The sequence below is a fragment of the Pseudophryne corroboree genome, chromosome 6, assembly GCF_028390025.1.
Source record: "Pseudophryne corroboree isolate aPseCor3 chromosome 6, aPseCor3.hap2, whole genome shotgun sequence".
Classification (NCBI taxonomy): domain Eukaryota; kingdom Metazoa; phylum Chordata; class Amphibia; order Anura; family Myobatrachidae; genus Pseudophryne; species Pseudophryne corroboree.
The window spans coordinates 226,932,010-226,945,858 of record NC_086449.1 but is presented as its reverse complement, the minus strand read 5'-3'; the positions used below and the strand labels follow the sequence as shown (position 1 = coordinate 226,945,858).

General features: G+C 42.6%; 1 protein-coding gene and 1 long non-coding RNA gene across 9 annotated transcripts in view; one reads left to right on the top strand and one right to left on the bottom strand.

Annotated features, from left to right (window-relative positions):
* The window catches only part of AKAP13 (A-kinase anchoring protein 13), a 532,570-nt gene that overhangs the window by 114,406 nt on the left and 404,315 nt on the right, over window positions 1-13,849 (bottom strand). For all 8 annotated transcript variants that reach the window (XM_063925738.1, XM_063925741.1, XM_063925740.1 and 5 more), the window contains 2 exons: window positions 13,545-13,626; window positions 11,566-11,699 (listed from right to left, as the gene is read on the bottom strand). In XM_063925738.1, coding sequence (XP_063781808.1) covers window positions 11,566-11,699; window positions 13,545-13,626 — 216 coding nt within the window. The remainder of the gene's footprint in view (window positions 1-11,565; window positions 11,700-13,544; window positions 13,627-13,849) is intronic.
* On the top strand, window positions 1,463-12,584 carry LOC134931899 (uncharacterized). Its single transcript, XR_010179198.1, has 2 exons — window positions 1,463-1,615; window positions 12,224-12,584. It is a non-coding gene; the product is annotated as an uncharacterized LOC134931899 (long non-coding RNA).

The following is a 13,849-nucleotide window of genomic DNA, read 5'->3' as shown; positions in this document are numbered from 1 at the left end:
TGTACATCCAGTTGCTTGGATGTGCGATGGGATCTTGCGTCGCACCAAGCTTCGCGAACATCTTCATGTTTGCTATTGAAAAGGTGTTATTTTTTTCAGATCCCTTGAGGCAACAATATATATCTTTTTATTGTCGCTACATCGACGATGTATGCATGTTCTGGACTGGCCCAGAACTTGAACTTAGACAATTTCTAGTTGACCTCAACACAGGAGATGAAAACATTAAATTTACATCAGAATATAGTTTCCAAAATATACATTATTTGGATGTTTCAGTCTCCTTGGTTGATTGTCAGCTTGTGACTAATGTTTACCAGAAAACGGTTGATCGCAATACATACCTGCAGGCAGATAGCCAGCACCCCCCGGCTCTTAAGCGGGGTTTGCCTTTTTCCCAGTTCTTACGAATTATCCGTATCTGTTCGCACCATCAGGATGCGGTATTACAAATTAATTTAATGTTAAACAAATTTCTACTGAGAGGTTATCCACCTAAACTGTTACGTGAAGCAAGAGCAAAAGCTTTGTCATACCCAAGAGAGCAGGCATTGAACCATAGTCGGGTATCCACACTACCCAATAAAATGATTTGGCCTCAACAATACTCAAGCAAATTCAGAATCTTTTGTGTTAGCAGCAAAAAAATATTGGCCCGTTGTCAATAGTGACCAAACTCTACCTGGTTTATTGAATAAATCGTTAATGCCAGGGTTCCGTAGAGGTCGTAATATTAAAGATGTCATTGTTCGCAATGACATCACGGGTTTTGTAGCCCACCCACAGACCCATTTTTTGTCCAGAAAACCGGGCAACTTTAAATGCATCAATTGCACAACCTGTCAATACTTGGAGACAGAGGCCTATTTCTCACACCCGCGCTCAGGCAAAAGGTATAAAATCAATTACCCCTTAACTTGCTCCAGCACCCATGTAGTATATTACATCAAATGCCCATGTGGCTTATTATATGTGGGCAAAACAATCCGTAGCTTTAAGGAAAGGATGGCTGCTCATCGATCAGGGATTAGAAAGGCTATAGAGAGTGCGGACACTGCCCTTAAAAATAAGAACAAAATGAATGATCAACCTGTTGCTAGACACTTCCGAGATTCTCGTCATAGTCTTGCCACTCTAAGGTATAAAATGATAGATTGGGTACCTCCCTGTAAAAGAGGTGGTAACAGGGACAATCTATTACTACAGCTAGAGACGAAATGGATCTATAAGCTACAGACAGTGCAGCCATTTGGGCTGAATGAACATCTGTCTTATACATGCTTTCTTGATACATAATTTCCATTATCTCTCTCAAAACATTATTTGCTTAAAAATATTGATTGTAATGTTTAGAACATGATGTTAGCACCTTAGCTTAATTTGGTTGTATTCGCTGCTTTTCAATTACAAGCATATTTGCACATTTCATTGTATCCCTTCCGCTCTCATTGTTTAGTATCGTTACCATGGTGTTGGGTATCACTATAGCAACGCCCCGGCCGCCTACCAAGCTTGAACCAACAGTGTGACGCGGATTCACTTCCGGTGACGCCAGCGGGACGGCGACGGGAAGCGGCCGACGGGCTTCACGTGCACCTGGGTGAGTTGAATAAAGGTATGTCTTTTATTGTTGCTTTGTATTGTCCTGACGAAGGAGATTAAAGGTCTCCGAAACGTAGACCGATTATATACTACCTTGAAAGTTTCCCAAGTGCCGTTTTTTCTACATTGCTTTATATATATATATATATATATATATATATATATATATATATATATATATATAGAGAGAGAGAGAGAGAGAGAGAGAGAGAGAGAGAGAGAGAGAGAGAGAGAGAGAGAGAGAGATGTAAAATAGGCACACACAGATGTAATGTACAGAGAGCAAAAAATATTAGGCACTCTGGAACAGTTACAAAAACTGAAACCAGGCGCTAGTAGATAACTAATCACAAATATATAGTTAAAAAATCTTTTTCAAGCTGCAAAAGAATTACTGACTTGGGGTAATCAAGTCAGAATAATTAGCACTGGAAGCCCATATGCTAATCCCACAACAACTCTAACAATTAACCTCTTGCGCTATAAAATAAGATATGGCTGATATTCAAATAACCAAACTGTGTATTCAGTAAATTTCATACGTTTTAATACATATAAAAAAACTAGACCGGTCTATAATATATAACAATATATGATCATAAATAAATTAAATAATACGAAATGCATATGCATATGAATAAAAAATTCTCAAGGAGGTGGATCCAAGCTATTCTGTGCACAGTCATACACGAACAAACAAAAATCTGTGTCTCAGTCCGTATATTTATATTAATTATAACGTATAGCAGCTTTCATTAGAACCCGTATATATATTGTTGCTCCTTAATGGAATTTAGATTACAAAGTTCCTTATAATATTGCCCATCAGCAAGGACAAAAACGTTACATGGAAAACTTGCTCCCAGCTGGAGCCTTACGTGTGGCTTCTGTCAGCGATGTTTAACACAAGGGGGAGTCCCAATGGTGAACACAGCGGCCCCGGAATGAGGGATCCTGCACCTGCACTGGCGCCCGCTTGCAGCACTGAAATTCCTACAAAACACTCCTGTCCCCTCCAGTGGCTGAGTGTTGCAGGACCGATCGATTTCTGTTCTATTGTAGGGATTCAGTGGTCTATTCATGAAGAAGTTAAAAGTGCGGAGAAGTTCTCCACCTCCTTGAGAATTTTTTATTAATATACATATACATTTCGTATTATTTAACTTATTTATGATCATATATTGTTATATATTATAGACCGGTCTAGTTTTTTTATATGTATTAAAAGGTATGAAATTTACTGAATACACAGTTTGGTTATTTGAATATCAGCCGTATCTTATTATATAGCGCAAGAGGTTAATTGTTAGAGTTACTCTGGAACAGTTGTACTGAACATTTGGGCAGATGTATTAACCTGGAGAAGGCATAAGGAAGTGATAAACCAGTGATATGTGTAAGGTGATAAAGGCACCAGCCAATCAGATCCTAACTGTTAATTTACACATTGAAACTGATTGGCTGGTGCCTTTATCACCTTGCACATATCACTGGTTATCACTTCCTTATGCCTCCTCCAGGTTAATACATCTGCCCCATAGGTGTATATTCAATTAGGGTCGAAAGCTGCAGTCTGCTGAAAAGACGGAAGTTTTCAACTTTTTAAGGTCGAATCGCGCTTCGACCTATTCAGTCCCGAGCATTTTTATTCAACAAGTCGGGGAATTCGACTTGTCGAATAGTACGTGAATCGGCGGTATAGCTGCTCATTCACATACTTTTGAGAGAAACGGGGCCAAATTCGACAGGATTTGGCCCCGTTTCTGACAATCTCAGTCCGACATAAAAAAATGTCGGACTGAGATGAGGGACCTTAGAGGAGGAGAGGGGGGAAAGCCGCGAGAGACGGGGGAGAGCAGCGCTACAGCACAGCGCTGTAGGAGGATGTGTCACAACCGCGCCGCTCACGGCAGCGTCCACCCGGCTCCAGCAAGCAAGGTCACGCTTGCTGGAGTCGGGTGGACACTGCCGTGAGGTCTGGCGGCTGTGAGACATCCTTCTGCAGCGCTGCTCTTCTCCGCCTGCCCACGGCTGTCCCCGCTGGTCTCCCCCCTCTCCTCCGCTCACAGGTCACATCTCAATTCGACTTTTTTTAAAGTAGAATGAAGACAGAAGACTTGTCTGCAGAGTCATACATACACACACACACACACACACACACACACACACCTGTATATTGGTATATTAGTACTGTCTATTACAGAACAAGTCTGCATGTAGACATACTGTAATAAAAACATATCAGCATATGCCAGATGCTACCTACACAGAGCTTTCATAGCGTGTGTAAATGAAATTTGTTGTAAAAAGGCCCATCTTGTATACCAATCACATGAAAGTCACACTGTATGAAAGTAATGTACAAATCTACTAGAGTTCAGTCTAGCACCCTGCATCGAATCAGGGCTAGAATAAACACCATCTGCTATGACAAACTTGCACCATGCAGAGTATCTTAGTAAGTGCCATGCATTGCAGTGTACTTTTCCTGACTACACACTTACTAATCTGTACTGCACTGATCCATAATCCCCTGTGGAAGGAGAGAACAGGAAAAGTCTGCACATAGAGCAGCAGACATGGCAGTGATGTCATCCTGTACTCATCCTTCTGTGTCTACAATGGACAGACTCCTCCACAGGAAACAGACGACATACTGTCGCAGCAACACTAGGCTCTTACAAATAAACACATTAAAGCAAGATCCCCCTCCCAAAGGGAAAAAAAAATCCATTGATGCTACACAAAAGACTACATAGAGAAAAGAAAGCTGTGTTCTTGTAATTGTGGGAAGTTTATAAAAGTTAAAGTTCTCCCCAGTAAATCCAGCAATAAATTACTCTGATACAGAGACCGCGATCAGCATCTGCTGTGTTCTCTTCAAGATAAAGCTACAGATTCAGTTTACAGATTCATTTTCTTCTAATATCATCAATACATAATAAGACAAAAACAAAGTATCACTGATGAGTTAAATCAGGCATGTCCAAACAGCGGCCCTCCAGCTGTTGTGAAACTACATATCCCAGCATGCCCTGACACAGTTTTGCTGTCACAGAATGTTAAAGCTGTGTCAGAGCATGCTGGGCACCGGCGTATCTATAATGGGTGCAGTGTGTGCGGTGCACACGGGCCCCTGGGTCCGGAGGGGGCCCACACCGCACACAATGCATCCATTTCTTCTATACTTACCTTTCCGGCGTCCATCTGTGACTCTGTGTGGGCCCCCTCCTCTCCCATAGCTGTCACTGCCGCTGCTAGCGCACTGAGCGCTAGAGACTCTCGCACAGTGCCAGAGTCTACAGCGCATGCGCAGGACTCAGGAAAAATGCGCAGCTGACAGTGACGGCTACAGGAGAGGAGGGGACCCACACACGGAGTCTGCACACAGGTCCCCTCCTCTCTAGAAACGCTGCTGATGCTGGGATGTGTAATTTCTCAACAGCTGGAGGGCCGCAGTTTGGACATGCCTGAGTTAAATAAATGAATCATTTTGAAAGTCACAATTGTGTAAGAAAGAACATGACAACGGCTGTCTACTTAGAGGGCCAGTCACCTATTCACAGCAGAGGCAGCCATTTTGTTTCATGAGAGTATAAGGCACTTATGGCAGAATAAGGCACGTCAGGCCTCAGCAATGCTACCAGTTAACAGGCCGGCTAAGTAATAGCAGATTGTGTCTATACTGTAAAAAGGCAAAGCCCTCAAGTGTTTTCTTTCTAACTTATCACTGAAGTGTAGGGTGTAGAGAGAACAGGCTGGCAGCGAGGGAGAGTAGGGTACATCCAACTGACACACAGGGGGGAAAATGCCTCCTAACTATTTTTCCTATAAACATTACTGATGGTTTTCTTGGCCAGAGACTTCCCAAACCCCTGTCTGCTGGAAAACGTCTCAATATTTCCTATTAAAAGTGTGATGCATGTATTCAGCCACGACTAAACTCAGGCTCTAGTTACTGGGGATAGTCAGGGAAGCACAGAACAATCTTTGCCAGCGTAAATAGAGTCTGTTTAGAAGGGCTGGAGAAAGTTAGGCTGCGTGATGTCAGAGATTAGGGAGGGGATGATTGAAGTCCAAATAGATGAGGAGGGGACAGGGCCTCAGGATCATTAACGTGTGTGTGTGTGTGTGTGTGTGTGTGTGTGGGCAAGGATGTCCAGCCATTTACAGATGGTGACCTCACTATGTGTAGGCTGTGCTCTTCTACTATTCATGGAAAATTATTTAAATAAGAAATGTGTTATTTTTTGACAAATAATAACATTTCACATTGTTGCAAATTGGGTTCTGCGCTCATCTCTGGAGGGTGTCATCCCATCCATGAGCTTATCATTATCCTTTCCATTCATTTTATTTTCAATTTTTAGCTATCAGAGCCTAGAACCCCAACGTGGTTGGTCCTAACCATTCGGCAACTCAGCTCCAAAACTACAACACTTATCTGTGCTAGGACTAGATCAGACGTTGTATTTTAGTCTTCAGTAGACATAGGGGTATATGCAATTAGCGGCGAATCGCGGCAATTTTTCGGCCGTTTTTTAATTCGACCGTCGAATTCCGGCAAGTGGGTGCCGGAGTTCAACATATTCAATAAAAAACGGATTCGACAGTCCCGCTGTCGAAAAACGGCCGATTTGACGGATTTTTAAAAAAACGGAAAAAACCCGAAAAAAAATTGCGTGGGGTCCCCCCTCCAAAGCATAACCAGCCTCGGGCTCTTCGAGCCGGTCCTGGTTCTAAAAATCCGGGGGGAAAAATGACAGGGGATCCCCCGTATTTTTAAAACCAGCACCGGGCTCTGCGCCTGGTGCTGGTGCAAAAAATACGGGGGACAAAAAGAGTAGGGGTCCCCCGTATTTTTTACACCAGCATCGGGCTCCACTAGCTGGACAGATAATGCCACAGCCGGGGGTCACTTTTATACAGCGCCCTGCGGCCGTGGCATTAAATATCCAACTAGTCACCCCTGGCCGGGGTACCCTGGGGGAGTGGGGACCCCTTCAATCAAGGCCCCCCCCCCCCAGCCACCCAAGGGCCAGGGGTGAAGCCCGAGGCTGTCCTCCCCATCCAAGGGCTGCGGATGGGGGGCTGATAGCCTTGAGAAAATTGAAAGAATATTGTTTTTTCCAGTAGTACTACAAGTCCCAGCAAGCCTCCCCCGCAAGCTGGTACTTGGAGAACCACAAGTACCAGCATGCGGGAGAAAAACGGGCCCGCTGGTACCTGTAGTTCTACTGGAAAAAAATACCCAAATAAAAACAGGACACGCACACCGTGAGAGTAAAACTTTATTTCACACATGTCGACACACACATACTTACCTATGTTCACACGCTGACCTCTGTCCACTTGTCCAATCAGAATCCACGTGTACCTGTGAATAAAATTATACTCACCTCAATCCAGTGTCCAGATTATAATCCACGTACTTGGCAACAAAAAAAACGAACACCCGAACCAGGCGGACTGAAAAACAGGTAACCCCACCGCTGACCGCAAAATTCCCACCATTGAAACTAATGGAGGGAGCTGTGCGATGCGCTGTCTGACTGCAGACGCGCATACAGCCAATCAGGAGAGTGCCACGAAGTAGCGCTTCCTGATTGGCTGAAGAGACATTTCTGTGACAGCAGTCACGGGGGGGGTCTCTGCATTCGTGGAAAGGGGTCCCATGTGTAAACATGGGACCCCTTTCAGTCCGTTTGGTCCGGGTGTTCGTTTTTTTTTTTTGCCAAGTACGTGGATTATAATCTGGACACTGGATTGAGGCGAGTATAATTTTATTCACAGGTACACGTGGATTCTACTTGGACAAGTGGATAGAGGTCGGCGTGTGAACATAGGTAAGTATGTGTGTCGACATGTGTAAAATAAAGTTTTACTCTCACGGTGTGTGTGTCCTGTTTTTATTTGGGTATTTTTTTTTCAGTAGAACTACAGGTACCAGCGGGCCCGTTTTTCTCCCGCATGCTGGTACTTGTGGTTCTCCAAGTACCAGCTTGCGGGGGAGGCTTGCTGGGACTTGTAGTACTACTGGAAAAAACAATATTCTTTCAATTTTCTCAAGGCTATCAGCCCCCCATCCGCAGCCCTTGAATGGGGGGGACAGCCTCGGGCTTTACCCCTGGCCCTTGGGTGGCTGGGGAGGGGAACCCCTTGATTGAAGGGGTCCCCACTCCCCCTGGGTACCCCGGCCATGGGCGACTAGTTGGATATTTAATGCCACGGCCGCAGGGCGCTGTATAAAAGTGACCCCGGCTGTGGCATTATCTGTCCAGCTAGTGGAGCCCGATGCTGGTGTAAAAAATACGAGGGACCCCTACTCTTTTTGCCCGGTGCTGGTTTTAAAAATACGGGGGATCCCCTGTCATTCCCCCCCCCCCTCCCCCCCCGGATTTTTAGAACCAGGACCGGCTCGAAGAGCCAGAGGCTGGTTATGCTTTGGCGGGGGGACCCCACGCAATTTTTTGGGGTTTTTTTACCATTCCATTTAAAAAAATAATAATAATATTTTAAAAAATATATAAATAATACTTGTGCCTCCAAAATAGACAAACCAAGTACCTAATTCCCTTCTAATATAAATATAAATAGATATGCCCAAAAAAAAAAAAAACACAAAATAAAACATGTTTTAATTTTTTTTTATTAGATTCCGCCACCAAAGTGTGGCGGATTGAAAATGACGAATTTACTGTCTAAAAGCACTGTTGTCGAATTTCCAAACTTCAATTGAATATACTTTTGGCGAATTGCCGCATTTGTACCATTGCAGAAATGTCGAATTTGACAAATGTCGAATTTCAAAAAGTCGAATTTGGAAAGTCCGTTTTTTTGACGGAAAGTACTGAATTGCATTGTCGATTTATTTATTTTTGGCGAAAATGTCCCGTTTTTCGACATTTTTGGGAATTCGTCCGCAATTGCATATATCCCATAGCATCATTTTCAACTCTTGTACAATCTGCTGTAAAGATTTTTGTTTCTTTTTTTAAATAGTTCACATTTAGCGGCTTTACTTATTAAATAAAATAATAAAACACCAAATTGAAGAAAAGTCAACAAAGAAGTACAGTAATCCCTTATTTAGACTTTTGCACCATGATAAAGGGGTACATTTACTAAGCAGTGATAAGAGCGGAGAAGTGAGCCAGTGGAGAAGTTGCCCATGGCAACCTATCAGCACTGAATTAACATCTATAATTTGCATACTATAAAATGATACAGAGCTGCTGATTGGTTAATGGCGAAATTTCTCCACTGGTTCATTTCTCCGCTCTTATCACTGCTTAGTAAATGTACCCCAAAGTGCATTAATAGTCACAACCATGGATGCGACAACTTGCAGTTTTTCCTTCTGTAATGCCCTCAGTCATCACATTGGATAAACATTAAATGACATGTACTGGAATAATGTAACATTTATCATAACTTTCACTTTTTACATAAAGCCACAGCCATGTGATGCAAACCACACCTACTGCTTACAGCCTGAATTTTGCTGTAGTGCGTTTGGGCTAGCATCTAAGCTCTACTGGGTTTATTTATCAAACTGCATTTTTTTAAATCTACATATCGTCTGCATTTTACTGCCATGGCATTTATAGGTCTGATTTTTCATTTAATATTGTTGCTGCTTGATAAATAAACCCATATGTTTTTAATCCTGGAAGGTGGACAATTTCTGCAGCTGGAAGGTCACTTTTCTTCATTCTGCCCATCTTGTTTTATGTAATCTTCAAAGACCACGTATGGGAAAGTTATGGAAAAACCTACAAGCTATCCTACTACAGTATGTGCACCACTGGTACAGGGCAAAGTGAGAAATACCACAGCAACAGTGAGCTCGTATGACTCAATAAGTACACCATGATGGACAGTAAATGGTAAAGAAAATGCACATTATAAACCATAATAAAATAGAATAAAATTACAAAGAACAAATAGCAACAACTAACTAGGTTACAAGTGTATTGGTATATTAGAATCATGCAATATCAGATTCCTGTATTACAGTGATGTCACAAGGAGGGGGTGCAGCCCGCATCTGGGTGTCACCCGCCGAGGGGTGACACCAAAGTGCTGGCGCCTGCTTAGTGACAGGAGCTGCAAAATTACATGCAGCAACCCAGCTCCTGTCACCGTGTAGGAGCCGGCACTGCAGACACGTTAGTCTCCGGGGGCAGCACACAGCTCCCGAACCCCTGGAGTGATGAAAATGCGGGTTGGGGTGTTTAACCACGCCCCTACAGTGAAGCCACGCCCCCTTTGCATAAGCGGCCGCACCGGTTGCTAAGAGGTGAGTGACACCTCTGCTGTATTAATCAGTGTTTAAGTTAGGACTTTCTCCTTTGTGTCTATAAGGATCCAATTTTAGCAGCAAGGCATTGCCAATACGTGAATCTGTATATCCAGACAGTCCTTTAGCAACCAAATATGCAGATGAATGGGCTGAAGGAGTATTCTCCACCAGGTATCCAGAATGCTGCAGGTTGTTCCAAGGAGAATAGCAAAGTCCAAACAAAAGTCCAATAGAGTAACAGGAGTCCACAAGCTCAATGTGTTTGCCTGGGCTGTGATCCCAGCTTCCTCAGGATGATTCTGCATGATTCTAATATACCAATACACTTGTCGCCTAGTTAATGGTTGCTATTTATACCATGTGATTTTATTCTTTTTTATTGTGGATTTTAATATATGTGCATTTTCTTTACCATATACTGTCCATCATATATTGTGTATGCATGGCCAGCGCTTCTTGTAGTTTCAAATTTGTAAGGGCTGACCACCCCTTTACCAGCTGCTTTATGACAGCACACTAAACCTTGATTTTTGAATTACTGGTTCTTATGATTCAATGCTATGGATGTGGATAAGCTTCTGGAGTCACACAAGCTAGGCAGGGCAGTAACTCAAGACAGTGAAATTATTATTTTAAACTCTTCTTAAACAAGTAAAAATAATGAAATGGTGAGAGCACTGCATTATTCATTGTAGCACAGGTGACGCACAAACAGCAAGAAAAGGGACATGAAAGAAGGATCACAATAAAATACTAATACATTTAGAAAGAAAATGTGAACTGTGTACATTGGTACATTGGAGTTAATGGGATCAAGGAAAATACTCCTATGAAATGCAAAGTTATGGGGGGAGATGTACCAAATCTTCTAAAGAGTTCTTCTGGAGGTGCTGTCCACAGCAACTGATCACATTCTAGCTAGCATTTTATAGAATGTACTAGATAAATGATAGCTAGGATCTGATTGGTTGATGTGGGTAACAATTCTACTTGTTCTCTTTAGGAGGTTTGAAACATCTTCCCCAAGGTATTTTGTCACCTTTATGTGTATACCGCACAATCTCAGTGTATGCGCAATAGAGAAACACATCTAGCAAAAATACATCAGCAGATTGTGCTGTTTCTTCAATAAAACTATAAGGGCGAGATTCAATTGTTAATGCTGCTGGCAGCCAGTAGATAGCGCTCAATAGAGCCATTCAATTGTTTCTCCGTTTGGGCGTGATTGGCTGCCGCCACCGACATTTCAGCTTGCAAACCCCAAGCTGCTTTACGCAGCTAAACTGGACCTCTCTATGCCCGATAAGCGGGATAAAAAAAGTAAATTGAATATCCCCACCTGATCTCCCGTCACTACAGATGGGAGTTCGGGAGTGCCAAACAATCGGATCTCGCCGTACGAGTGATAATAAGGAGTAATAAATAAGCACCTGTAGCAGAAAGTACACATAGGAGCAACAACTACATCGGACCTTAGCTCATTTCATTGTTTTATAGCAGAGGAAATCTATTTATGTTTTGACTCACCCTGACTCATAAGACTGTGATTATGCGCTGCTTCCTGATGTAGGAGGAAGGAATGGAAGAGAACCACTCATTTATACTACAGTACTAAAAAAGCACCATCACCATGATCAAGAAAAAGCTCCCCGCCTCACCTTTGTGAACACCATTTCATCCAGTACTTCTGGGGGCATGTAACACATGTCAGTGTCACCGGCAGATTCCCTTTTCAGTGTTTGTGGAGATGAGTGCTCAGTGTCCAGTGCATCCTCCAGAAACTGCTCACACCCTAAAATAGTACAAGAAAGAGAAAATGTGTGTATTTCTTTTATTGGAGCCACTGATGAAGTACTATTTAAAGAAAAGACTTTAAAGGACAACCTGTCACCATGGTATAATGGAGGCAGCCATTTTCTGGGCTAAGGCATTATCTGTGAGAATGCAGCCTACGAAACAGTGACAGCACAGTGGTTACAAGTGCCTTGTGCCTCAGTAATGTCACTGGATCCTTGTGAATAGGCTATATTCTCATGAATACGTACTTGGAAAGCCTCGCTGGAGAATCTCTGATATACTGATCAGTCTTTATGCACATACACAATGATACAGAGCATAGCAATGTGTCTGTGCTTTTCTGATCAGTCTGAGAATATTCCTGTCACATTCTGCACTTAGTGCAGTCCTTTATAAAGTACACAATCATTCTCCTATCACCTCCCATTACTACTGTGTAAATACAAAGCACAAATCTAAGATTTAGTAAGTGTATCATTCTTCTTGCTACATACTAAGGTCTAACGTTCCTTTCTGCAGAGTCTTGAAACATGCAGCCAGATGTAGGCACATAAACAGATGGATGGAGATCACACATATCCCTAGTAACAGGCAGAAAAGTTGGCTGTAAATAATCCGTTAGCTGACACTCCCATGGAAATTTCACAAGGAACCTCCACAATCGTCATCAGAATAATGAGGCATACAGTAAATGGACGCAGTCACAGAGGACAGGAAGAGGCCTCTGTGAAAATAATTAGCACACAACAATGGCTTTACCAGAACAGTGATTTGGAAAGTAAAATGCACTGAACAGAGGGAAAAGTGACTGTCAGATGTTTAGCAATAAGCAGAACTACTCATATCTTACAGACCTGAATAAACCAGAAAATGCATTATCTGCGGTTGCTGTCAAACATTCATTCGAAACATATTCTCTTCCAGGTTGACCACTGTAATACCAATGTCTTGTCCTACCAATGACTATTCACCCACTTCTACTGCTTAAGTTGTATGAACTTGATAACGGGCACAGCAATGCTGCTCTCCGCCAATACATTAACTTTTCTGTTCATCTTTACATCACTACACTGGCATCTTAGAATATTCTCATTCTCCACTCTGTCCAGTGCCTTATCAAGTATAAAGACATTCTCCTAGCACTTTATGGGGAAGATGTACCTAGAGAGTGATAAAGTGGAGAGAGAGAAAGTACCAATCAATCAACTCCTGTCTTATCACAGGCTGTGTTTGAAAAATGACAGGCACTGATCTGCCACTATACAGATGTGTCCTCCTACATCCTTGCTGCGGTCACGTTAAACAGCCCTCCTAGTCACACCATGCCGTGACTCGGTAGTGCCAAGCATGTTTATGTGCAGTTTTTTTCTGTTTAAATGCGTCTAATGCTGCTATGTGAATAGGATGCACAAGCAGCTTCTGTTGATTAAAATGATATGTGGCATGCCTATATTGTGTGTGACTGCGGCTGTATCTGCATATGAAATGCTACGTATGCAGATACAGCCACACACAGAATATATGCCACATATTTTAATCAGCTTAAGCTGCTTGTGCGTCTTATTCTCATATCGATGCGAATAAAACGCATTTTCGTCAAAAAAAGATGCCCAGCGATAGCAGAGCTGCCCGGGAGCTGCCGGCTGTCTCACGCCAGGCATTTCCTTACCCACAGCGCTGGGCACTACTTTACTTTCCCTTCCTCAATATATCTCCCAGTTTCATTAAAGAATATTGTATTTTCCCACAGATTACATATTGTACTTCTCTTTATCATCATGTGAGTGAAAGATTCAGCAGACAGCTCATGCGTTGCAGTACAAATAGAAAGTGAACCCACCTTTAGAGTCGTTTGGCTGCTTCGATTCAAAGAAGCCTGGATGTGGGCATGGGGTTATGGAACAGCAACTCTCTCTATTAATCTACATAAAGAAATAAACATATATATAAATGTAAGAGCAGCATTCATAGCTAACCAATAATGAACTACCTATTTATTTCCATTTGTGGAGCCTATGGAAATGCACTGTATTTTTACCAAGCCTCCACCGCTTCTGCCATAAATCACCCCCATAAATCACCCCTGCCATCAGGGTTTCTTAGTAGTCCTTGCAGAAACACCCACCTAGCTTTGAGCAGGGATTT